We start from the raw sequence: 24811 nt of genomic DNA on the forward strand, positions 1-24811 counted from the left end.
ATTTCGGGCTTACTGTCAAGTATAGAGATTCTTTCTTAAATCGCACATCGGGAATGTGGAATGCTTTGGCCATATATATATAATTCGTCAAAAATTGGGTTAAACTTGCGGAAACTGTGGAATGACGATGTCAGAAGCTAACTCAAACCAGTGGAAAAAGATCTTTTATGAAATAATCCAACTGACTGATGAAAACGAAAGATATGCCTTTATCGAAAAAGCTCGCAGTTCAACGGACCGAAAGTATTATTCATTAATCAATGACAATCTTAATGAAAATAACTACTTTAAAAGCTGTTCCTCGTGCTACAACATAGGAACCATCTTCAAAAGTAGAGGCGAACTCATCGAATTAAAGTTTACTCCACATCGAACGGTGGGGAACTGTAGTTTATGTAATCTGTAAGAGAGGGAAGACATCCTTCATTTTATTGGAGTTTGTCCCGTGCTTAAAGAAATAAGGCGTAACTACTTTGGTAAATATGTTCTACTCATCGAGGAAGTAAAGAGTTATCTAAATGGTTTCGACTTGCAGCTTCTATTCAACTATTATAGAAAGGCCTATGCCTATAGAACAAGGATAAACACCGAAAGTTTTTAATTAGCTATGCAATAATGTATGTTTTAGCACTTTGTTTTTAACTAAACTAAAAGTCATTCCGTTTTAACTAAACTAAAAGTCATTAATTTTTAACTAAACTCAAAGTCAACGAAAATTGTTTTAAAAATTGTAATATTACAAATATTTGGCAAAATGTATCAGTTAAAAATCAAATTAATGTTCAAAAATTATAAACGAATTATTATTACATAATACTGTATACTACAGACACACGACAAACTTTGTCATGTCTTAATTTATTCATATTCACTATTCAATAGAATGTATAAAAATTAGTTTTTCATGAATAAAATGTATCTATCTATCGATCTATATACAAAAATAGATATATACATTTTATAGTAAAGTATATGCATACAAATAGTTAGTAATTTATATACTAACAGGTGTTCTATCCCCTCTTCACTGGAACCTGGTGGTAAATTTAATATAAAAATTAACTTTGAAAGGCACATTTAAGGTCGACGCTGTGGTGAGCCAGTTATGTTCATTACTTAACATTCATTGCATTTCCAGCCTAAATGCAATATCCAAGAACTAAACATTAATCTACTACATTTTTCCTTATCACTTTGACAGCTTTCTTCTTTCGTCTGTCGAGTTTCGGTTTCGGCTGAAGTGAAGTGAAATTTTGCAACAAACTGAACCTGATCAAACGCGTATCGCGACGCGACGTCCTATTTACGCCACGGCTAGTTGCTCTCTTCTCTGCTAAAAAAATCAACAAAAATTAAGACATTTTCATAATCCCAATTTTCCCAAACAACTGAACCAAATTCCACTAAAAAAAACAGTCAAATTGATAAGAATAAGAACTTCCTTAAACATTTTATTGAAATTATAATATTGTGTCCAATATGTGTTCATTATTGAGCGCCCTTTAGCGCCCACGCTGCCTTTCCAACAATGGCAACAACTCCCGCAACTAAAGAATCATTTCGCGAACGACAAATCTCGGAACTCGAAGTGATAAAGGTACGTCTATGATGCGTAAATACATGCGGCATAAAAATCCTACGAAATTTCCAAAGTTTATTGCCTCATAACATAACAACTTCCTAGTTTAGTTATTTGGGCGAGTGTTGATAAAATTTATAACCTACATTTTTCAGAGCATATTTGGAAACGATGTTGAAGATCTGCGTGACAAGAGTGTTGCTGGCATCTGGAAGCCCCCGGATATACGTATTCTGTTGACCCCCTTACGGGATTCTTCCGGCAATGGAGAAGCTTATGTTAGGACGAAGTTACGGATTATTTGCCCGGCGAAATATCCTAAATTGTAAGTAGTTCTGTTATGCCTCGGGATACTAATGGGAACTTTAATTGACCTTGGAGTCTACGGTTTTAAGGGATGTACAAACAAAATTCCAATAAGAAGGAACAAATCTAGTTGGGAAGCAAATTGTTCCGCTTGATGTTAGATTGTAGTCCATAAGCATGCAACTAATGTAAATATTGGCTTATCAGTTGATTCATTGCGTCGCGCCGCCAATATAATTAATTTTTTCATACACTCCGGTTCACTTAATTATGCCCATTTTTTTTTCGTTTGTTCTTTACTGAAACTTGAATAATTTATTCTTAAAATCAAAACTTTATGAGTCCTCAATAAAATTGTCTTTTAAGTTGCTTCATCATTATCGTAAAGTAACTTGTCTCACCTTTTAAATTGATAATGCTTTAGAGAAATAGTCAGTTGCATACCTCCGTAATACTTACGCCTCTAGGAATGCTCATCCTCCAAAGTATGTATACCTAAAATCGAATCCAACTTCGCCGTACTATCAAGTTAGAGATTCGTTTCTTAGCCGTACAACGCGAATGTGGAATGCCTTGCCACGTTCTTTCTGGCAAATAAGGTCTCAAATGTTCAGTATTGTAATACGACTTTTGTTGAAGGCAAAAGAACCATGAAAGTTTTAAGAGCAGGTAAAACGAAATTCATAAGTACATAAACCTTGAACCAAAAGCTGGCAAGACGAAAGTGGAAACATCATAGTGGAATAGCAGTCAATGTTGGGGATATGGAAGGAATACTTCTGGAGAATGTATAGCGGCGACGACGAACCGATGATGATCCACTCATATAGACGACGAAAGCCAACAATCCCGTCCTCTCGACATAGAAGAAGTACAGATTGCCACATCTAAGTTGAAGTCTAACAAAGCCGCTGGAGCAGGTGGCTTGAATGACGAGCTCTTCAAAGCAATTGGATATAATCTAGATAGAAGCATGCACCAACTTATCTTTAAGAAATGGTCGAGAGAAAGCATGCCCGATGAATGGAACCTTAGTATTGTTTATCTGATACTGAAAAATGGAGACCCTCAGTGGCGATTCCTGCTCATGATCTCAGGGTCAGCTACTTTCTTCTAGAAGTTGAAGATAAGTTTTCAAAAATAATAGTTCATTTTATTCAATTTTTCTGCAGTCCGCCCTGAGCTTACATCGATAAAGGCAGCAAATTAGATAATTGGGACTTTATATGAATGTCAGACAAAGCTATAAGCTCTGGCTATCGGACTCTATCAAAAATGTGATCGCCTAAAACGTCAGCAACAGTGTTGATTAAATCATTTTGGATAGCAATTGGAAAACTTTAAAAACTGTTGACGTTTTAACACCGCACGATTTTTTTGAATTTTTTATTGGCCACTTCAAGATTCGTCTTTCCTAGTCTGACCAAAGGTAGCTAATTTAATTTCATATTGGAAATGGGAGGCATTTAGCTTTTGTTGTCTCTGAAGTGTGGTTAGAGTGTTCATATTGTCCACATCCGAGGAGCTCCATGCAAAAGAGATACAGGAAAAAAGCAAACAAGATCAACAAAATAATTTCTTGTTATTCTCGCCATCAAATAGCTTTTCGATAAAGGTTCGAAGGTTCATTTTAAATCTGTAGGAAGCCCATTATTAGCTTCTCCGAAAACGATATTGTTGAAAATGGTTTCTCTAATAATTTTTCAATTATGGTCTTAGCTTGAGAAGTATTGGTGATTCCATTTTAATTCCTAACAAAATAAAAGTTCCTATTGTTACACAAAGATCATGAAAATAAAGTATCTATTTTCAAACAAACAAAGAAGGCTCTGTTTACAACGTCTTATCTCATAGCCTAAAACCATATTCTTAGCTGGTCATAGAATTATGCAATTCCATGACTTAGAAATTAAATTCAATTTTTTATTGAATACAATTTAAAAATTAAACTTCATACAATTTGTATTATTTGTTTCATTGCAAAGGAATTGACGTTGGTCCAATGCAGCTGCATAAGTCCTAATGTTCTCTTATTCATTTTTTTTTCACGTTGTTAGCTTCCAATTTAAAGTCTTATAGTTTTCATTTTCGCTATGAACTCTTCAGAATTTTGGACCTTAGCTCGCCATTTAAATGGTACTAAATATATTATTGACATCAGCTTAAGCCCGCAAGTTTTGCAGAAAAATGTTTAGCAACTTTTAAACCCAACATCAAACGAGTTATCCAAGTACCACTACGCCCCACCTAACTTTCAAGAGCCTATTTTAGATTCACCTATCACTATGCAAGAAGTTTCTTCTATCGTCAATGGACTCAAGGATGGTAAAGCAGCTGGATCGGATAGGATACCTGTAGAATTTTACAAATACGGATCGAATAATCTCATTCAGACGCTAACCGGCCTAATTACCAGCGTCATGGAAAATAGTGTAATAACTGAACAGTTTAAGGAAGCTTTAGTGTTCCCCATTTACAAGACGTGTTGTGCAATGAATCCTGCGAACTACAGAGGTAATTCCTTTCTAAATGCCTCCTATAAAATTTTCACCTCAGTACTTCAGAATCGGCTCAAAATGTGGATTTCATCAAAAAATCTCTTAAGTGAATTTCAGGCGGGCTTCAGATCGGGCATTTCTACTATTGATCACATTTTCGTGTTCGAAAGTATTGCTGACTCATACCTTGCAAGAACTAAAAAGTTGTATGTCATCTTCGTGGATTTTAGAGCAGCGTTCGACACGGTCGACCGGGATGGCCTATTGTACAAGTTGTACGGGCTTGGAATGTCGTTAAAATTTGGTCAACTCATTCAAAGTATCTATCGAGATACGGAATCGTCAGTTTGGAATGGTGCTAATAGATCAGAGTGGTTTGCAACCAAAACAGGAGTCAGACAAGGCTGTCCTCTTAGCCCCGTTTGCACTTTTTATAAACGACTTGATCTATTGCCTACCTGGTGGCATAGAATTTGCGGGACTGCAAATTAAAGCCCTTCTTTTTGCAGATGTTGTAGTGATGATGGCAAACTCACCTGAAACTCTACAGTAAATGTTAAATAAGCTCCAAGAATTCTGTAAATTGTGGAATCTTGTGGTTAATCCGGATAAGTCCAAAGTTATGGTAATTCGAAAGGGAGGAGGGAGAACTAGCGCAAACAAGAAATGGTTTTACGAAGGGAATGCTGTTGAGGTTGTAAAAGAATACAAATATCTTGGTGTACTATTCACACAAAATATGAAAAAGGATAAACAATTAAAAGATAAATTATCTAAGGCGAAAACTGCAATAAACGCTACTTGGAAAAATTGCTTCAACAACAAATTAATAAAGCACAGTAGTAAATGTCGGGTCTTTGAAACTGTAGCGGAATCAATCATCGTTTATGCTGCACAGGTATGAGGAGGTTCAGAAAATGAATCGGTTGAGAAACTTTTAAGGTACTACCTGAAACGAGCATTTCATAGTTCGGTGATAATGATAACTCCGTTACTAATTAAAACACTCAAACACAAGTTGACTATGTTCTGCGTGTCATGCAATTGCCTGACCACCGGCTAACTAAGATGGTCGCCATTCAAGTGGTGCGAAGCAAAAGAGGATTTTTTAAAGAATGGGAATGTTTTAGCCGAAGAGTGTGGATTTGTACTTGTTATAAATGTAGATGATCCAAGTACTGCGAGACCCTTAGTGTACGAACTTATAAAAAAGTAGACCTTAGATAAAGGGAAAAACACGAGAAAGAAGCAGCAGGACAACTAGTTTCCGTGTTGGACGATCATGTTCGATTCGTCAGTGTTGTTCTTTCTTACATAATCCATACGAAGTATAAAGAGAGAAGACATCAAACTCTTGGTCGAGCCCGGTCTTCTATGTTGTGTCACTAATGTGTACCTTCATACTTCGCGTGGTTATCGCTTTATTTTGCGCTTACCTTTCTACTTATTTGTACAGGCTTTTATTTGAATGTATTTAACCCAAATATATCAAATCGACACCCACCATCTTTTCATCGATTTCAAGGCCGCAAATTACATCATATACAGGAACGAGCTGTATAGAACTATGTCTGGTTTTGGCATTCCTGTTCTTTTTCACTATCACTTCTGCTATGACGACACTTAACGTCGAATACTCAATCTGTGAGTTGATTAATCTAATGCTAAAAATCAGGATCATTAACTCTAAGATGGGGGATTTTTGTACGAAAAGGTCTGTAGGTAGAGGCACTCCGCAAGGTGTTGTTCTGTCCCCTCTCCTGTGGAACATAGTGGTTAACGAACTACTAATATCCCTTGAGAGGGAAGGCTACAGAGTGGTTGCATATGCCGATGATGTTGCTATCGCCGTCAAGGAGAACATCCTAATAGACTGAGAGACCTCCTTCAAAACACACTCAATATGCTCACTAGATGGGCTGATCACTGCGGACTTAGTATTAATCCTCAAAAAACAGACCTTGTCCTTTTTACAAGAAAATACAAGATCCCAGTAATTATACCTCCTTCAATAAAAGGTGTACCACTAATTTTTACCAATGAAGCTAAATATCTTGGTCTGATATTGGACAAAAAATTAAGTTTGAAATCTAATATTCAGGAAAGAGTTAAAAAAGCTACAGCAGCTCTTTTCTCTTGCAAGAAAGTCATAGGAAGCAATAACCTACTGGCTATACACAAGGGTCATCCGACCAATACTTATGTACGGGGTTGCAGTATGGTGGACTGCACTGGAGAAAGTCACATACTACGACAACCTCAGCAGACTCCAACGCACTGCATGTCTCCGCATAAGCGGGGCATTGAGAACCACCACACCCTCAGTAGCGTTAGAAACCTATAAGACAGCAAATAAGTGGCAGCGAGTACAGCTATTAGACTCATCGCCTCATCTTAATGGACCAACAACAATTTACGGTACTCCATCATTTTGAACCTATTTGGTTCTATACCAAAGTAAATGGTGATTTTTTAAGAGCTTGAGAACTTTTAAAAAAAAAAAAAAAACGCATAAAATTTGCAAAATCTCATCGTTTTTTTTTATTTGAAACGTTAGATTGGTCCATGACATTTACTTTTTGAAGATAATTTCATTTAAATGTTGACCGCGGCTGCGTCTTAGGTGGTCCATTCGGAAAGTCCAATTTTGGGTAACTTTTTCTAGCATTTCGGCCGGAATAGCCCGAATTTCTTCGGAAATGTTGTCTTCCAAAGCTGGAATAGTTGCTGGCTTATTTGTGTAGACTTTAGACTTGACGTAGCCCCACAAAAAATAGTCTAAAGGCGTCAGATCGCATGATCTTGGTGGCAACTTACCGGTCCATTCCTTGAGATGAATTGTTCTCCGAAGTTTTCCCTCAAAATGGCCATAGAATCGCGAGCTGTGTGGCATGTAGCGCCATCTTGTTGAAACCACATGTCAACCAAGTTCAGTTCTTCCATTTTTGGCAACAAAAAGTTTGTTACATTGAACGATAGCGATCGCCATTCACCGTAACGTTGCGTCCAACAGTATCTTTGAAAAAATACGGTCCAATGATTCCACCAGCGTACAAACCACACCAAACAGTGCATTTTTTCGGGATGCATGGGCAGTTCTTGAACGGCTTCCGGTTGCTCTTCACTCCAAATGCGGCAATTTTGCTTATTTACGTAGCCATTCAACCAGAAATGAGCCTCATCGCTGAACAAAATTTGTCGATAAAAAAGCGGATTTTCTGCCAACTTTTCTAGGGCCCATTCACTGAAAATTCGACGTTGTGGCAGATCGTTCGGCTTCAGTTCTTGCACGAGCTGTATTTTATACGGTTTTACACCAAGATCTTTGCGTAAGATCTTCCATGTGGTCGAATAACACAAACCCAATTGCTGCGAACGGCGACGAATCGACATTTGACGGTCTTCGGCAACACTCTCAGAAACAGACGCAATATTCTCTTCTGCACGCACTGTACGCATTCGTGTGGTTGGTTTAATGTCCAATAAAGTAAACTGAGTGCGAAACTTGGTCACAATCGCATTAATTGTTTGCTCACTTGGTCGATTATGTAGACCATAAATCGGACGTAAAGCGCGAAACACATTTCGAACCGAACACTGATTTTGGTAATAAAATTCAATGATTTGCAAGTGTTGCTCGTTAGTAAGTTAGTAAGATGAAATGTCAAAGCATACTGAGCATCTTTCTCTTTGACACCATGTCTGAAATCCCGCGTGATCTGTCAAATACTAATGCATGAAAATCCTAACCTCAAAAAAATCACCCTTTACATAGACTACACTATTCCTAAACCCCAATTTAGAAAAAACTTCCAGGTATCCATTCCATCCGGAGGTGAATGGGAAGACAAAAAACTCCTGGATAACAAAAGTATTCATTTTTATACAGATGGATCCAAGACAAATGATGGAGTTGGTAGTGGTGTGTACTCAAAAAAGCTTAATCTAAGCATCTCATTCTGCCTCCCTAATCATTGCAGCGTCTTCCAAGCGGAAATTTTAGCGATCAAAGAGGTTCTCTCCTGGCTAAGAGAAAACGTGATATCAACTTCTGATATCCGCATCTTCTCTGGCAGTCAGGCTGCTATTAAATCTCTTGACGGTGTCTCAACCAAATCTTAAACGGCCCTTGATTGTCGATCGTCTCTTATGGAGATTTCGCAGCAATTTAACATTCACCTATGTTGGGTGCCGGGCCACAGAGACATCACGGGAAATTGTAGAGCCTATGAACTCGCTTAAAATGGTACTATCATGCCTTTTTCACCTGAACGGAAGGAGATAGGTATACCGATAGCTAACTTATGCTAAAAGAAACAGCTTTTGCGGAAGCAAACTCTAGGTGGCACAATTTACTAACATGCGCACTTACAAAACTCATATGGCCTTCACTGGACCTAAAGACTTGTTATCTCAAAGCACACTTCATATTAGCTCCCTAATAGGTGTCCTTACGGGACACTGTCTTATTGGCAGACACGCAATACGACTTAGTGTAGCCTCAAATGACTTCTGCAGGAGCGGTATGGACGAAGAAGAAGAAGAAACAATCTCTCACCTCCTCTGCGCTTGCCCTGCTCTTTCACCCAGACTATGACAAAAGCTCAAGACAAGAGTTCTTCGCGTGAACGACAAGCTTCGCATCCAAACCCGTAGGACATCGTAGGTGGCTCACACAAGTGGAAAGTGATCTCACCCAACTTAAAGTAAGCAACCGGAGACATCTAACTAGGGACCGAACTAGATAAAGAAGTTTATTGGGTGAGACCCTATATCAAAAGCGACAAGAATCACCGCTAACGACGATCTAAGTTGAGCGACTTCAAACTTGCCATTGTTACTTATTCCTTATTTTTCTACATATGGAGCACTTTTTGGTCAAATTATCATAAGCACAATACAACTTTCGATCAAAAAGGACTGACAAAATTGTACCCATAGTCGAAAAATTATGAAAAGTAACCTAATCAAATGAGCCACAGTGTAATACCTAAACTGATTCACCTTTCCAGGCGCTGAACAAACAAAATAAAAAGATAAATCCCCCCATTAGTTTATTTTTGTTAAAATTTTTGTTACGATACGTCACATTTATTATTGCAATTATTTTGTAATAAGCTTATTAAAGGGTTTGATACCTTTTTTCAAGTGCTTGTGTGATAAACTGATAGTGATTTAGTTACCGTAACTTATTGTTTATACTTAAATCATTACTGATAATGGGCTTTTTTTAAGTGGGCTTGAGTGGCTTGGCGTAAACGCTATAACAATATCAGTTGGTAATTTCTTCTGATTTAAGTACACTAAAATTTGATTATAGTTTAAGCACTACCCGGTAGGAGGGGTAGAGGGGGCAGTTAGATCATTATAAACCTAAAAAAAATAACTTATCCCCTTTTAAACAACTAAAACAAATATAATTACAATTACAATTGCATTCGTTGGTTTTTCTAGACCACCAAAAATATCGCTGGAGGAAACCAAAGGCATCTCCGACAGCCTCATCGATGAACTGCTCAAAATGCTGCACCAGCAATCCGTTGAACTCCGCGGTGAAGTTATGATATTCGAGCTGGCCCAAACTGTGCAAGCATTCCTCCTCAAACACAACAAACCACCGCGTGGCAGTTTCTACGACGAAATGGTTCAAGAGAAACAAAAACGAGAACAAGAAGAACTCTACCAGAAAATGCAGAAGGAAACCCTCGAGCGCCAGAACCGCTTGGATGAGGTTGAGAGGCGCAAAGAGATTTACAAGAGTGAAGCCCGCCGACGAGGTGAACCCCGACGCAGCATGAGTGAATCGAATCGCAATCCATCGTCATCGGAGAGTTCGGAGAATTCTCTGCCATATTTCCGTGGGTTGGTGTATCCGAATAAGTGTTTGGATCATCGCAGCTGCGAGACGCTGTATTTTCAGCGAGTTGGTCGTCAGATTAAACGCGGCTGTTGCTTGGGACACTCGCCCAAGGGATGCATCGCTTACACGGGGCTCGACGTTGACAACGGCCAGTTGCTGTTCATAACCGAATGGAACATCAAGTACTCTCAGCTCGAACAACGCTGCACTGGCAGCTGCTTCTGGGGCGTAGAAACCAAATGTGGGGGCCACAAAATTGACGAGATGTGTTTGGCCATCGAGAAACAAGTCGCCCAACTCTCCCAACTGAATCACAAGAACCTAATTCCCTACGAGTGTGTTTTGTGCATGAAGCGCAAAGAAGGTGTACAAGTTTATCTCGCTCAGGACTTTGTCCTCGGAACGAGTGTTTTCAATATAAGTTCCTCTCTGGGATGGTGTATTGACGGGGCGAGGATGGTGACGAGGGGAGTTATCGATGCTTTGGTTTATTTGCATAACAAAGGCGTCTCGCACAGTCATCTATTTGATACCACTGTGTTTATGGATAACACTGGAACCATACGATGTACGGATTTTTCGCTAGTTCCCAATCTTCTTGACTTGGTGGGAGGACAGAAATCTTCAAAAGGAGATTTGCCAGCTTTGGGGGCTTTGGTGGAATCCCTGATGCCCACTCTAACGTTTGAGATGAGAGATTTTATTGACAAGTAAGAGTCAAGAATCAAGAGAATCTAATTCTTAATCCTTACAACTGCCTTCTTTTCCATTTTCCTCTAGGTGCAATTCGGATCGAACCCTTTCTGCTTCGGAACTCCTTGAACATCCATTCCTCAGATCAGCTGCGTATCATGACGAAAAAGAAAATGGTATTCCTCATAAGGCAGCTAACTGCGAACCGAGAGCTGTGGTGGAGAAGAACAACAAACGGGACACTTTAGCTGTGCCCTCATTCAATCCCGACCGATCCGGTTTCACTATACCCACTTTGATTACAAGTCATAGCCGACTAAAGACCGAATTCGAGGAACTAAAGTATCTCGGAAAGGGGGCATTCGGCGATGTCTTGAAGGTAATTGGCTTCTTCCAGTCTCAAACTAATAGACAATACTATGTGGAAGGTCTTTTAGGTTAGAAATATCCTCGACAATCGAGAGTACGCCATCAAACGTATCCCTCTCCCTGCAAGAAGTCGTCAGCTGTACAAAAAGATGACTCGAGAAGTGGAACTCTTGTCGCGCTTAAATCATGAGAATGTTGTGAGATATTTTAACAGTTGGATCGAGAGTGCAACCGATGCTGATATGGAGGAAATGGTAAGATGTTTAGTCTTGCGCATCAAGAATAGAAGCTTATGAAAACCTCCTTTAACTAGGATAATAGTGTCTCAGGAGATTTGTCTGTGAGCTATGAAAGTACAAAACCTAAAGCTGCATCAATTCCTGACATGGACGAAAGTTCCTCAAGCATTTGGAAGGGTTTTATGTGAGTTTGGTAAAATGATATTGGACTTGAAAACGTTTTAATTCCAAGTCATCCTTAAGGCCAACTATTGATGACTCGGACAGTGATGGCATTGAATTTGTCAATTCCAATGGAGAGGTAGCTGTCTACGAGGAGGAGTCGTCTGATGAAACAGTCGAGAAATGTGCTTCCCCTCGTCCAATGGCTCAAGTTATGTATATTCAGATGGAGTTTTGTGAAAAGTGTACATTGAGGTGAGTTTTTCTTACTCCAAATCCTCTTTCAAGCCTCTTCCTCCCTCCTTGAAGAATGCAAACAAACACTCTCAATCCTCTTTGTTTGATGTAAAGAACTGCCATAGATGACAACTTATACGAGGACACAGATCGATTGTGGCGATTGTTCCGGGAAATCGCCGAAGGCCTCTCGCACATCCATCAACAGGGCATGATCCATCGTGACTTGAAACCCGTCAATATATTTCTGGATTCGCATGATCAAATTAAGATCGGTGACTTTGGATTGGCGACGACGAGTTTCTTAGCACTACAGGCCCAAGAACACGTCAACCATTCTCATGTGCCAACAACCGAAGAAGGTACAGGAACCGGCAAAGTAGGTACAACGCTGTATGTCGCCCCAGAGCTGACGGGCAACGCTTCGAAGTCAACCTATGGCCAAAAAGTCGATATGTATACTTTGGGGATAATTCTCTTCGAGATGAGTCAACCTCCCTTTGAAACTGGAATGGAACGGGCTAAGACGATTCTATCGCTGCGTACTCCGGCCATCATCATCCCAGATTCTATGCTGAAGGATTCGAAGTGCGAGAAGACTATACAGGTAAGATTTAGGGTAATGATATCTTTCCGTTTCTAACAAGGGTTTTTTCTATGGAATAGATAATTCGATGGCTTCTTAATCATGATCCCTGTCAACGACCCACCGCCGAGGAGCTATTGGCCTCAGATCTGGTGCCACCAGCACAATTGGAGGCAAATGAACTTCAAGAAATGCTGCGACACGCTCTTGCTAATCCTCAGAGTAAAGCCTACAAGCACTTAGTGGCTCGATGTCTCCAGCAAGAGAGCGATGAAGTCCTGGAGCACACCTATCACCTCGGATTAGTGTCCCTGAATCCAGCCATTGAGTTTGTTAAGGTAGCTTCTTAAAATTCACATTGAACAAATAAAAAATTTGAATCTCTTGATACCTTTTCAGTCAAAAGTTGTGGGTCTGTTTCGGAAGCACGGAGCAATCGAAGTAGACACACCGCTTCTCTCGCCATTCTCGAAAAATAGCAGTGTCTGGCTGAATCCAGTCAAGCTTATGACCCACTCGGGGGGAGTTGTTGTTCTGCCAAGCGATTTGCGGGTGCCCTTTGCCCGCCATATTGCCATGAGCGGGGTGAATATGATCCGACGATACTCCGTCGACAGGGTGTATCGCGAGAAGAAGGTCTTCAACTTCCACCCGAAGCAGAACTACGAGTGCGCATTCGATATCATCACCCCGATGCCTGGGAACCATCTTATCGACGCCGAGATTATGTCTGTCGCCTACGAGATTACAAATGAGATTCCCCGCCTCAGGGATAAGAACATCTGCATACGGATGAATCACACAAGTCTGCTGCGATCCATTCTGATTTACTGCAATGTGCCAAAGTCAATGTATTCAGAGCTGTTCGGCAACATTTTGGACTACATCGAGGGCCGTTTGTCGAAGTTCCATTTCCACTCTGCCGTAACTGCCATAATGGAGAAGTCCAAGACAAGTGCCAGTGCATTGATAGATCTGCTGTTGGCGGATTTTATTGTGAATGGCCAGAGAAACAACGCTGATGAATCGGCTTTGAAGTCTCTGGTACGTGGGAAGGGGGAAGCATCTTCTTTGGCCAAGGGTGCCATAAGAGAGTTGGAGGCGATTGTTATGCTTGCCAAGAGTCTTGGAGTCACAGTAAGTTCTGGGGCACATTTTTTAGCATCAGAGAAGTTTGTTAGTTAGCTGGTTTTTGTTTTGTTTTAAAGTGTCCAATCCATGTGTGTGCTGGGCTTCCTATAAGTTTTGAAAGGGCGTCTTCCGGAGGGATAGTGTGGCAGATGATTGCTGACGTGAAGCCAAATCGATCTGCACGTCCCTCGGTTCTGGCGGTGGGTGAACGCTACGACACAATGTTGGTTGAGTTCCAGAAACAAGCGCAGAGCTTCAACGCGAACATCCCGAATCGAGGGATTTGCGGGGCGGGTTTATCGTTTTCCCTGGACAAGCTTGTCGCCGCTGTTGGCTCGGAGTTCGATGAGGAATGTCGAGCCATTGATGTTGGAGTCTGTGTCACCGGCTCAAGGCCACCCCTCAAGGATGTCACCTATATTATGCGAATCTTATGGTCTGCCGGAATTCGAAGCGGAATCGTAGAGGCTACCGGACCCGAAGAAGCCCAAGATCTGGCTAAAGATCTTGGTGCTGTTCATGTGATTCTTGTCGCAGAGAATGGATCGCTTCGGGTGCGCTCGTGGGATCGAGAACGCTTCCAAGAGCGACATGTTACACACGCCGAACTGGTCGAATACATACAGAAACTCCTCCGACACGATAACAACTCCCTAGACTACATGACGCAAGGCTTCTCTGGACTCAGCATGTCTGCCTCAACTACCAGTATTAAGAACAGTGGAACCCTCCTTAGTCACTTACCAAAAGTGCAAGTTGTGTTCATGACTCACGAGAAAATGACTGCTAACAGTCGACGACGTTATGAGAATCATGTAAAATTTCGATATTTTAAGGATTTGAATTTAAAATGTGATCCTGGTTTTATTTATTTTTCGAAGGTAACTCAACAAATGACAACAACTTTATTGCAATTTGGAAAAAACGAAGATTTTACCGTCCTTGTTGTGGATCTGCCATCAACAGCTATAAATGCCATCGTAGGTGCTATAAATCCTCGAGAAGTCACAAAGAAAGAGACTGAACTGGAATTGAATATTGTGATAGAAAGGTTCTTTTTGTTGAAGTCCAAATTCGACACTTGTCTTAAGACTCATCTTTTCTTCTTTTAGATTTCCTAAACATAGACGCTACATATCTACGATTTTTGATGAAATCATTGATATATTATCGGAAAAAAATAACACTCCCATTGTGGCCTTGTACAATATCAGCGATTCATATTATCGTGTGATTATTTAACTTAACTTAACTTAACGAATGTCGTTTTTGATTTTAGTTTCTCTTACTTACTTTTTTCTTCATATTTTTACATATAAATAGTTTCGTAATAAATCTCATCCTCGCGTCATTTTGTAAATTGTAAGAATTAATTAAAAAAATATGTTTATTTTTCTTCCTTTTTGTACGCTCGAAATATGTAATCATAAACTAAAATTATACTTTTCATCATTTAATTAAAAAAAAAATTAATATTAAAAGTTCAAAAGTTAGGAAAGTTCAAAAGTTTGAAGGGAAATAATAATCTCTGAAAGCTATTTGAGTGTTTTGTCATTTATTTTGCATTATTTTTGTTACCTAACATCTTTAATTAAATCATTTAAAAATATAATAATTATTACTGTAAATAGTAAAATTGATTTGTTTTATCTTTGGATTAAACTCATGTTTTATCCCTTGGGATTAAATAAATAGAGGAGAGATAGAAAGAATTTATGAAGCACTAACTTCCCAAATGTAACAGCCACGAACCGAAGCATATAACGACGATCAGGGGAACATCGTAGTAGATCCCCAATTTATGCTGAGAATATGGAAAGACCACTTCTCTAAAATATATAACGGCGATGACGAACCGAATTCCGCTGTAAGGGAGATAGAATCATTTAACTTAGGCTTGACTTGGAAGGGAGCATGCACCAACTCACCTGCAAAATATGGTCGGAAGAAAGCATGCCTGATTAGTGGAATGTCACCATAGTTTTCCCAATACACAAGACCCTCTGAATTTCGCCGACTAAAGAAGCGTCACTCTCCTGAACATCGCATATAAGATCCTTTCTGCCGTATTATATGAACGTCTGACGCCGTTCGTCAACAATCTTCGATGGCAGTGAAAGCTCGAGTGAGGAGGTTCATGTACTCTCGTCGTGTTGTGTGAATTACCAATTTAGCGTCACTTCTAAAGGCATAACACTAGTAGTGAGGTTCTATTGTAAACACCTTTTTGGTAATTTTAGAGAAGATTATAATAATGTTCGTGGGCTGAGATCGAATTTTCTGTCTGTGTACATCCACACTGTTTCTAACGGACAAGCTGTTTTGGCATTGAGTGAAATTCAAGAAGGTGAAGATTCCCATCCTGCTGAATTTTGAATTCATGGGTATTGCTTGGTGCCATTATTTTTCTCACATCATGGTCTCGCCATATATAGGAATGATGTTGCATTTCAACTTTTACCACAATATGGTCACTGTTCAAACTCCCTCTATAATTTTATGTGGTTAAAACTTTTTTTAGGAATTTAATGCTCCGACTGACTCCATCCAAAGAATTATCTCCCTGTATCCTCAAACTAAATCGTTATTACGGGCGATTTCAACGTTCACAATTCTTCGTGGCTTCTCCATTCGGTCCAGACAGCACCTGAAGGAATATGTGCTAACATTTTTGCTGAGTTTAACCATCTTACTCATCTGGTCAATGAGCCAACTCGAACATCAGACGTTAACCCTGCAGTCGTCGCGCACCAAAATGTTACACCAGTCGTCGCGTGGATTACATATGTAATCCATTTTAAAATTAGAATAAAACAAAATGCTTTAATTTTTTCAAATTTATTTTGGCTTTAAAATGTAATTACATGTTATTTTAAGTTAAGTTAACTAACTGTTCTAACTATTTAACTGTAAATACTAAAAGAGATGAAAAATCCCCATCACTAGTTTCTTAGGAATACTCCATTTTGTATGAGTGGAATACAATAGTAATCCGCGCGACGACTGCAGTGTTAACGGCCGGGTAGAAACTACATGTGACTTGTTTCTCACTGCTGATCCTGATAAGTACACATTCGTGTATTGATGCCTCTAGGCACATCGGACCACAGTGTCATATCTGCTAATTTTTCGTGTCAAACAAATCCAGTTAAAGGCAGTAGGAGAAAGCCAACTGGTCTCAATCATTTTTTCAGGATCTTTAACTTGTCATTATGCTTCCCCGGTAGTGACGTAGACTCCAGACTCCAGTGCAGATATGGTTACTAGTATGATTCATCTGGAAATGATAACTTTTATCCGGAATAGGGTTAAAAGTATTAAAACTAAGACTAAATCATGGTTCGATTCGAGCTGCAAAAAGGTTATCATGGAGAAAGAGGTGAGCTTCCGGTGTTTAAGAGGCAACTCAACTTAGGAAAACCGGAAAAAGTTTAAACAAGCCAGGAAGTCCTGCAACGCCCATATTCGAATGTTCCAAAGGCAGTAAGAATTTTTGGTCATTTGTAAAAAAACGGCGGTTTCGACGCTCGTCCTTAATGAAACTCCTTTTGTTAGCTCTTTAGAGAAATCCAATCTTTTTGCAATGCAGTTCACCGCCAATTCAACGCTGCAAGAGAGGTTTATGACTCCGCCTGCACTTCAGCGAATTAGTGATTCTATGGGACTAATCTTTTTTCGTACTCTTACTGTGGTAAGAGTTCTTAAAGAGCTCAACATTCATAAATCCCCTGGTCCGAATGGTATCCCCGCTAATATTCTAAAGAGGTGTTCTTCCACGCTAGCAAAACTACTGCGTATGCTTTTCCATCTATTCTATTCTTCTGGGCTCGTTCCGAGTAGCTGGAAAACTGCATTTGTTTAGAAAATTCCAAAAAAGGCGAATCTTCTTCCCACGCAAATTATCGACCGATATGACTAACGTTGTTTCTTTCTATATCATGGAAACGCTGATTAATTATCTGCTTAAGAAATATCTTGAGGGGCGGAAGCTTCTTAATGACCGTAATCTCACGGTTCATCTTACTGAACAGTGAACATATTTGTACATCGTTTTGAAGAAATTAAGATTATTGCCCTCTGATATTTCAAAGGCATTTGATAAAGTCTGGTATCTTGCTGTTTTATTGAAAATGCTTGCTTTTTGTAAATTTTCTTTCCAAGTTGTTTTTGACGGATTTAAGCCTGAAACCCATAAAATAAATTCTGGTGTGGCCAGAGCTCCGTTTTGTCTCCGACCCTTTTTCCCATTTATTTAAATGATGTACCGTCTGCTACTTCTAATCCAAACATTGTTTTGCTGACATAGCTTTTCACATTCGTTTTCGGATGTGGAACTGCAACGAAAAAATGTGATTAGCTCATTAAATTCCGTCCTAAAAAACCGTGTGGAACTAAATGCTTCGAAGCCCCAATGCACTCTTGTGTTGTTAAAGGGAGATATACCCTCTTTTCCACTATCTATGAGTGGTACTTGTATCAACGAAACTGAAAATCTCCTCGGAATGCGCATCAGCAACGAACTTTTGTCAAGCCATCACAAATGCGATGTTTCCAAAAATTCCGCAAGATGTCTAGGTTTTTTGAGACGATGCAAGAAATTTTTTCTCCATCTGATCTGGCTACAATCAACAAAACTTTTATACGTCGTAAAGTTTCTTGTCTCCCATTTTTTACCGTAATTTTAACGGTCTATGCCCTAGTGAAATAGTCATTTGAATTCCTGCCCTTAAATAATTTAACCGTAATACCCGCGCTTCTTCGAATGCTCATCAGTTTTCCCTAGAACCCAACCTCGGAATGCAGAGATTCATTTTTTAGCCGTACTACGCGAATGTGGAATGCCTTGCCACGATCTATCTTTCCCTTCTATTGAAATATCCAGGAATTTAAAAATTAATATACACCGACACCTCATATCCAAACCTTATGCTCAGACTCACACTGTGTCCTTGGCCTATTTAAGGGTTTACAAAGACCCTTTCGGTGTTCACTAATTATAAACAAAAATATTTGCTCAAATACCCCAGAACTCTGTAATTTAAACTGATTATCCAAAAGCTTTTAACCAACTTTCTCATGATATCATAATATTTAAGCTTAGAGCTTAAACATGGATTTCATCTTATCCTCAGAATATATCAAGTAAAATTCACAAGTTCTTTGTCCGACCCTTTTATTGCTAAATCAGGAGTTCCCCAGAGTAGTAATTTAGGACCTCTACTTTTTATCTAAGTTATGATTGTGTAGGATAAAGTAAAATTTTAATCTATGCGGATGATATGAAAATCTTCAAAAGCATAAATCTATAAATGATCGATTAAAACTCCAAGAGGATATTAAAAGTTTTGTTATTTAGTGCAAAAGAAGGGGCTTAACATTAACCCAATTAAATGTCAGACAATGACTGTCTCTAAAAAAAAGGACTTCTAGATTGATTGATTATAAAATATCGCGTTGATAGTTTTAATAATCTTGAGTTTTTTTTTTTAATTTGAATCTCAATTTCAGGGCGCATATTAATTCGATCGTTAGTAAAGCCAACTGTATGTTAAGATTCGTTAAACGTTGGCCTAAGGAATTTCAGGATCAATATATTGCTCTCAATCTATATAGCACTTTAGTCCGCCTTATTTTGAGCGCGCATTTCAGGTATGGACTCCTTAACAAAATTGAGCGTAAGCTTCAGCCTGTAGAAAATTGTTTTAAAAAATGGAGATTGGAAAATAAATACATGCATATGCGGATTGACTTGTTTTAGAAACGCAAATGGTAAAGGACATTATCTAGCGGTGAAAGAGAGTGAACAATTAAGTCATTAAATATCGTCGAGATTCCATTACGATCTGAAAAAAAGTATCTAGGAATAAATTTTCAAAATCGATTTATTTTTAATAAACACGGCAGAGCAGTTCTTAAAAAATGCGAGAGTGGTAATAGGATCATTATAAACTTTATTCAATTCGTAATCTATGTCAGTAAATCAACTTTTGATGTAAAAGACGATTATAAGACCGTTCCTAACATACGTTTTTTGTACTTCACATAGCGTAATGAATTGGAGATTTTTGAACGGAAAATATGGAGATTTTACTGTGGAATGATTAGAAAATCATTTAAGAAGTCGTTTTCAAATCAAACAATATACGAAGTTCGAAGCAACTCAGGTTACGCCATTTATGAAGTACCAAATAGGTATTCTTTCTAAAAATAATGAAACGGATAAGTCTCCAAGCAAATCCACTAGTAACATCCTTAATGTTAAAGCAATTTTTTTTTGTCAGTTGAAAGTCTGACATTACGAAAATGGATCACTTTACAATCGAACAATGCTTACAAATTGTTAAAACCTATTACAAAAATGGTGATTCTGCCACTGGGGCTTTAAGAGAAGATTATGGTTTACATAATGTTCCAAAAACGCAATCAGTTGGCAAAATTGTGAAGAAATTTGAACAGACATTGAAACTAAAAATATCGCTGCTGTAAGTAAAAATGTTGCCTAAGACCCAAATTTTTCGATTCCTCCTCTTTCTCAGGAACTAGGACTATCTTACCGCACTAAAAGGGTCGTATTTTGCATTTATATGACCGTTCACAACGGCGTAGAAACGTCGAATGTGTGTTTGAACAACAGGCGGTGGACGGTAATTTTTCGAACAAACCTTCCTTCAGCGACGAAGCACATTTCTCAATTGGTGGCTATGTTAATAAACAAAATTGTCGCATTCGTTGTTCTGAGAATTCAAAAGTAGTTTAAGGGAGGCTATTCCATCCACAGAAAGTCACTGTTTGGTGCGCTCTATTGTTTTGTAGGTTTTATTGGACCTTTCTTCTTAGAAAACGACGATGGAAGGACAGTAACCCTCAATTCGGAGGGTTATGGTCATACTTTTTCTGTCTGTTATTAAAGAATACGACTTGGAGAATATGTGGTTTCAACAAGACAGTAACACATGCCACACAACTCCAACGAATATGGTTTAGTTGCAGGACACATTTCCTGGCTGCGTAATTTCTCATCGTCGCGGTAGTGACGATATCAACTGGGCAGCGAGATCATGCGATTTGAGAGCGCTGGATTGTTTTTGTGGTGCTACGCGAAAGACCAGGTTTATGCCGATAAACCTTTAATTCTTGAGCATTTAAAAACCAACATTCGTCAAGTTATGGCTGAAATGCCGCCCAATATGTGTTAAACATTTTTTTTTATTGTCCGCGTACTCAAGGGGACATGCATACCCGTATAATGATTATACACAATGTGATCAATTAGGAAGAAGGGTTAGGATTGGAAAGGAGATACCGATGCACATTGGTTTTGAATGCGTGCACAATGCAATGAAAGGGAAATATTGAGTCTGGTAAAGCATTTCACATTCGTGTAGTGCAGTTAAAGTAAGAATCTCTGTACTTTACAGGACGTTTGAAATAGGGTTTAAGGCTGATAAGAATTCCTCGAAGAACTATTACGGTTGAATTCTTTGAGTGAAGGATTGTAACTGTCTATTTCATCAGAGCATTGTTTTTGAAATTAGCGATAAAATAAAAGATACAAAAGTTTTAGTTATACAATAGTCACCTATCATTTTTAGAGCTCTCTTTTGAATTCTGTCCAAGATGTCCAAGTGTGTTTTTGGAGCGCCTGCCCAGATATGGGAATTGTGTTTGGACAAATAAAGGGTTTTCAAAGCATTCAATTCTACACTGTGTTTGATTCGCCATTGTACAATGCTGTCAAGATCAGAATTTAATGAGCTTATCATACGCTGCCGTTGTTAGTCCACATCCGAAAAACAAGGATGAGAATCTAAAAACGAATATAAAAAGTAAAGGGTGCTGTCATCAGCAAAACAATGTAGTGGGTTAGAAGTTTCAGACAAAATATCATTTATGAATATAAGGAAGAGAGTCGGAGACAAAACGGAGCCTTGGGGCACACCAGCGTTTATTCTGTAAATATCATATTTGAACCCATACTTCTTGAATTGAACGGCCCGAAAGGTAATTTATAACGAAACAAAGAAGAGATTTATCAATACCAAAAGCACGCATTTTCGATAAGAGAGCTTGATGCCAAACTCTATTAAATGCCTTTGAAATATCAAGTGCAATGATCTTACTTTCTCCAAAACGATGTAAAGTTTTGTTCCACTATTCGGTGAGATAAACCATAAGATCACCAGTGGATCTATTGCTAATAGTTTGGGAGGCGGCGGCCGCCTCCTGGATTATAAGAAAGCCAGCGAAGAAGCTTTCGTTCTTCAAGATATTTTTTAAGCTGAAAATTAATCAGCGTTTCCATGACCTAGCAAAGAAGGGACGTAAGTGCAATTGGATGATAGTTAGAGGGACAGGCTGAATAAATGCTGTTTTCCATCAACTGGGAAATAGACCTGTAGAATAGGACAGATAGAAAAGCTTACGCAGTGGTTTTGCCAGCGTCGAAGAACACCTCTTCAGGAGATAAGCGGGGATACTATACGAGCCAGCGGATTTGTGAATGTCAAGATCTTTAAGTACTCTAGCAAGTGGTTGAAAATTACCTGAAAATTTGCCAGGTGGCCAATTAAATGATGTAATGTTTCGCGCATAATGTCAACGTTCAAACTTTGTTTACTTTAGCCCATATTATTTATAGGTAGCCATTTAATATTCTTGTCATTTTCCTTGTTAACACTCGATACAAACTTTAAATTCCGCTTTGCGAAAGAGTTTCCCTTTTTAATTAGAGAGGGTACTATTATATAATAATCGAAATATTTATGTTTCACTCTAAACATAGAATTTTGTAGAATAGTTACCGTCAGGGTTATCCATAAATAAAGGTTGGAAAATTAAGCCTTTCCGGGTTTTTGTCTTTTGTATTTCGCGGCTATGTACAAAGCGCTACATTGGTCTTGTTGTAGAGGTATAAACATTGAGTTTACTAACGCCGAAGTTCGCGCTATTTTAGAATTTTCCTTCGTTAAAGGCAAATCCCCTAGAGAAACGGGTGGTACTCTATCACTTCGAACCGCGAATGATTTCTACGATTCAGAGCCGGTGAAAACAACACCATGGACAAGCTAGACGGCGGAAGACCGGTGTAGACGAATACCGATTAAAATCATGGAAAACATCGATTAAGACCGGCATGTGGCATCTCGTGACATCGGCCAGGAGATGGGAGTTAGTCACCAAACTATTTTAAATCAGATGGATAGAAAAAAGCTTGATGTCTAGGTGTCGCATGATTTGGAGCAAAAAACCTTCTGGACTGAATCTACGCCTGCGATGGAGCGCATGGTGACTGGCGAAGAAAATGGATCACATACGGCAATATTAAGCGAAAACGGTCGTGGTTAAAGGCCTGTGAATCATCCCAAACAGTGGCCAACCGGGATTGAGGGCCAGGAAGGTTTTGCTGTGTGTTTGGTAGGATTGTAAGGGAATCATACACTATGAGCTGCTACCATATTGTCAGACGCTTAATTCTACCATCTACTACGAAAAACTGGACTGCTTGAAGCGATCGACCAGAATTATCCAGAATTGAGCAAAAACGCAGAAGGGAGATATTTTCCAACTTTCAAAATTTGGACGTCTTTAGTTTTAGTTTCTTTTAAAAACCCTTCCCTATACGATACCATTTTTTTTTTAAATTAATAATAATTTCATTCCATTTTTTAAATCATATTTATTTATATTATAGATTACATATAAATACGTACATATATATTTTTTCTTGCAGAGAGTATAATAATTTTCTTTTTTTCTTTTTAGATTTAAAACAAAAATACATAGGTATAATTATGTATAATATACTAGGTATAATAATATTATTGTCAACAAATCTTTATATATTTTTTTTTAAATTTATTATACTGATAAATTCTTTATTTTGTTTAACAGTTCTTCAGATAAGTAATACATTTTATTTTGTGCCAACACAAACTTTCAACAACATACAGAAATATACACATGATTTTATTTGTTATAATTATTAAAAAGTTATGCATTAAAAGTTTTTTTTTAATTTATATTTTATGGATTTGATTTTTTAAATAAAAGTGTTGTAAGATTCCTTGATAAATGATAAAGAGCTCATCAAGAAAAAGATAGGAGCGAAAATGCAATGAATTCTGTGTACTGTTTGTTTTTTTTTCAATAAATTAATAAATACAATTTTTGATATGTTTCAGGAAAATGTTTAAATCATACTAAATTATTTAATTTTGTTTAAAGCCTAGTACGCTGCTGATGCGAAACGAAATTTTTCGGTGGTCTCCAAGTGTAGAGCGAAATTAAAACGAAAACCACAACGGAAAAATATTTGTGTAGAGTTCTGTCAGCTGTGGAAAACAAAAAACAAAAACACCGAAAGTCACGAGTAAACAATTTTCAATTTTGATTTGTAAACAATTTTTTCCAATAAATAAATTAAACGTCAAAATTTCGCAAGCAATTAATATACCGGGCAATTAAATTGAGAACGAAAAGAGTGGAGAATTGTACTAAAAAATCTAGTACAGCTATCCACTAAAATGACACATTTCGTTGTTCAGCAGCGTACTGAAAAACGAAAAGCACAGCGAAATTTTTCGTTTATGATTTCGTCATGTCATTTTTGTATGGGAAATTTCGTTTCGCATCAGCAGCGTACTAGGCTTAAGCTGGCAAATATAATTCAAAAATGTTTTGATTTGGTCAAGTATAAATTCTAGGTTCTAGTTTTACAAATACATATGTGGCAGTTATTAATTTTTTCTCGCAAATGTTAACATTATTTATACTTTTAAAAGCAATGTTTTATGAGTTTTATTGGTTGCAAGCATAAAAATGATAAGTAAATTATATTTAAAGATAAAAACTGTAAATATAAGAAATTTTAAGCTATGAATGTTTTGTTTTTTAACAAAATATAGACAATTCTAAGATTAATATAAAAGTGTGGGAAAAGTAGTTTCATGAGTATTTTATTATTTAAAAAAAAAAATAAAATTATAAAAATAGTCAATTGTTAATGTCTTATGCACATAACTCTAATTTTTCTATAACTGCATTAATTTTTTTATAAATCCAATCTTAACTTTTATAAAAAGAAAACCAAAAGTTAGAAAAACAAAGATCATACTCATCAGCGGGAGACTGAAGAGACGAAATGTGTAAAAA

The 24811-nt window shown here is 38.1% G+C and overlaps 1 protein-coding gene and 1 long non-coding RNA gene across 2 annotated transcripts; both read left to right on the plus strand.

Moving 5' to 3' along the window:
• Nucleotides 1-1215: 1215 nt before the first annotated feature.
• Nucleotides 1216-15268, plus strand: LOC129938677 (eIF-2-alpha kinase GCN2). Its single transcript, XM_056046360.1, has 13 exons — nt 1216-1597; nt 1735-1904; nt 9838-10953; nt 11024-11315; nt 11374-11559; nt 11619-11728; nt 11788-11961; nt 12058-12550; nt 12610-12867; nt 12929-13666; nt 13738-14475; nt 14542-14711; nt 14773-15268. Exons 1-13 carry the CDS (start codon nt 1529-1531, stop codon nt 14900-14902), a joined length of 4644 nt encoding a protein of 1547 aa, XP_055902335.1. The 5' UTR covers nt 1216-1528; the 3' UTR covers nt 14903-15268.
• An 8124-nt stretch (nt 15269-23392) lies between these two features.
• On the plus strand, nt 23393-24490 carry LOC129942959 (uncharacterized). The gene is made up of 2 exons (XR_008781133.1): nt 23393-23876; nt 24306-24490. It is a non-coding gene; the product is annotated as an uncharacterized LOC129942959 (long non-coding RNA).
• Nucleotides 24491-24811: the final 321 nt, after the last annotated feature.

The sequence above is a fragment of the Eupeodes corollae genome, chromosome 1 (genome assembly GCF_945859685.1).
Source record: "Eupeodes corollae chromosome 1, idEupCoro1.1, whole genome shotgun sequence".
NCBI lineage: Eukaryota > Metazoa > Arthropoda > Insecta > Diptera > Syrphidae > Eupeodes > Eupeodes corollae.

Coding starts and splice junctions, on each gene's coding strand:
- LOC129938677 (XM_056046360.1), top strand. CDS start 1,529: ATGGCAACAACTCCCGCAACTAAAGAATCATTTCGCGAACGACAAATC. Junction 11,316..11,373: donor CATTCGGCGATGTCTTGAAG/GTAATTGGCTTC, acceptor AAGGTCTTTTAG/GTTAGAAATATCCTCGACAA. Junction 14,476..14,541: donor GACGACGTTATGAGAATCAT/GTAAAATTTCGA, acceptor TATTTTTCGAAG/GTAACTCAACAAATGACAAC.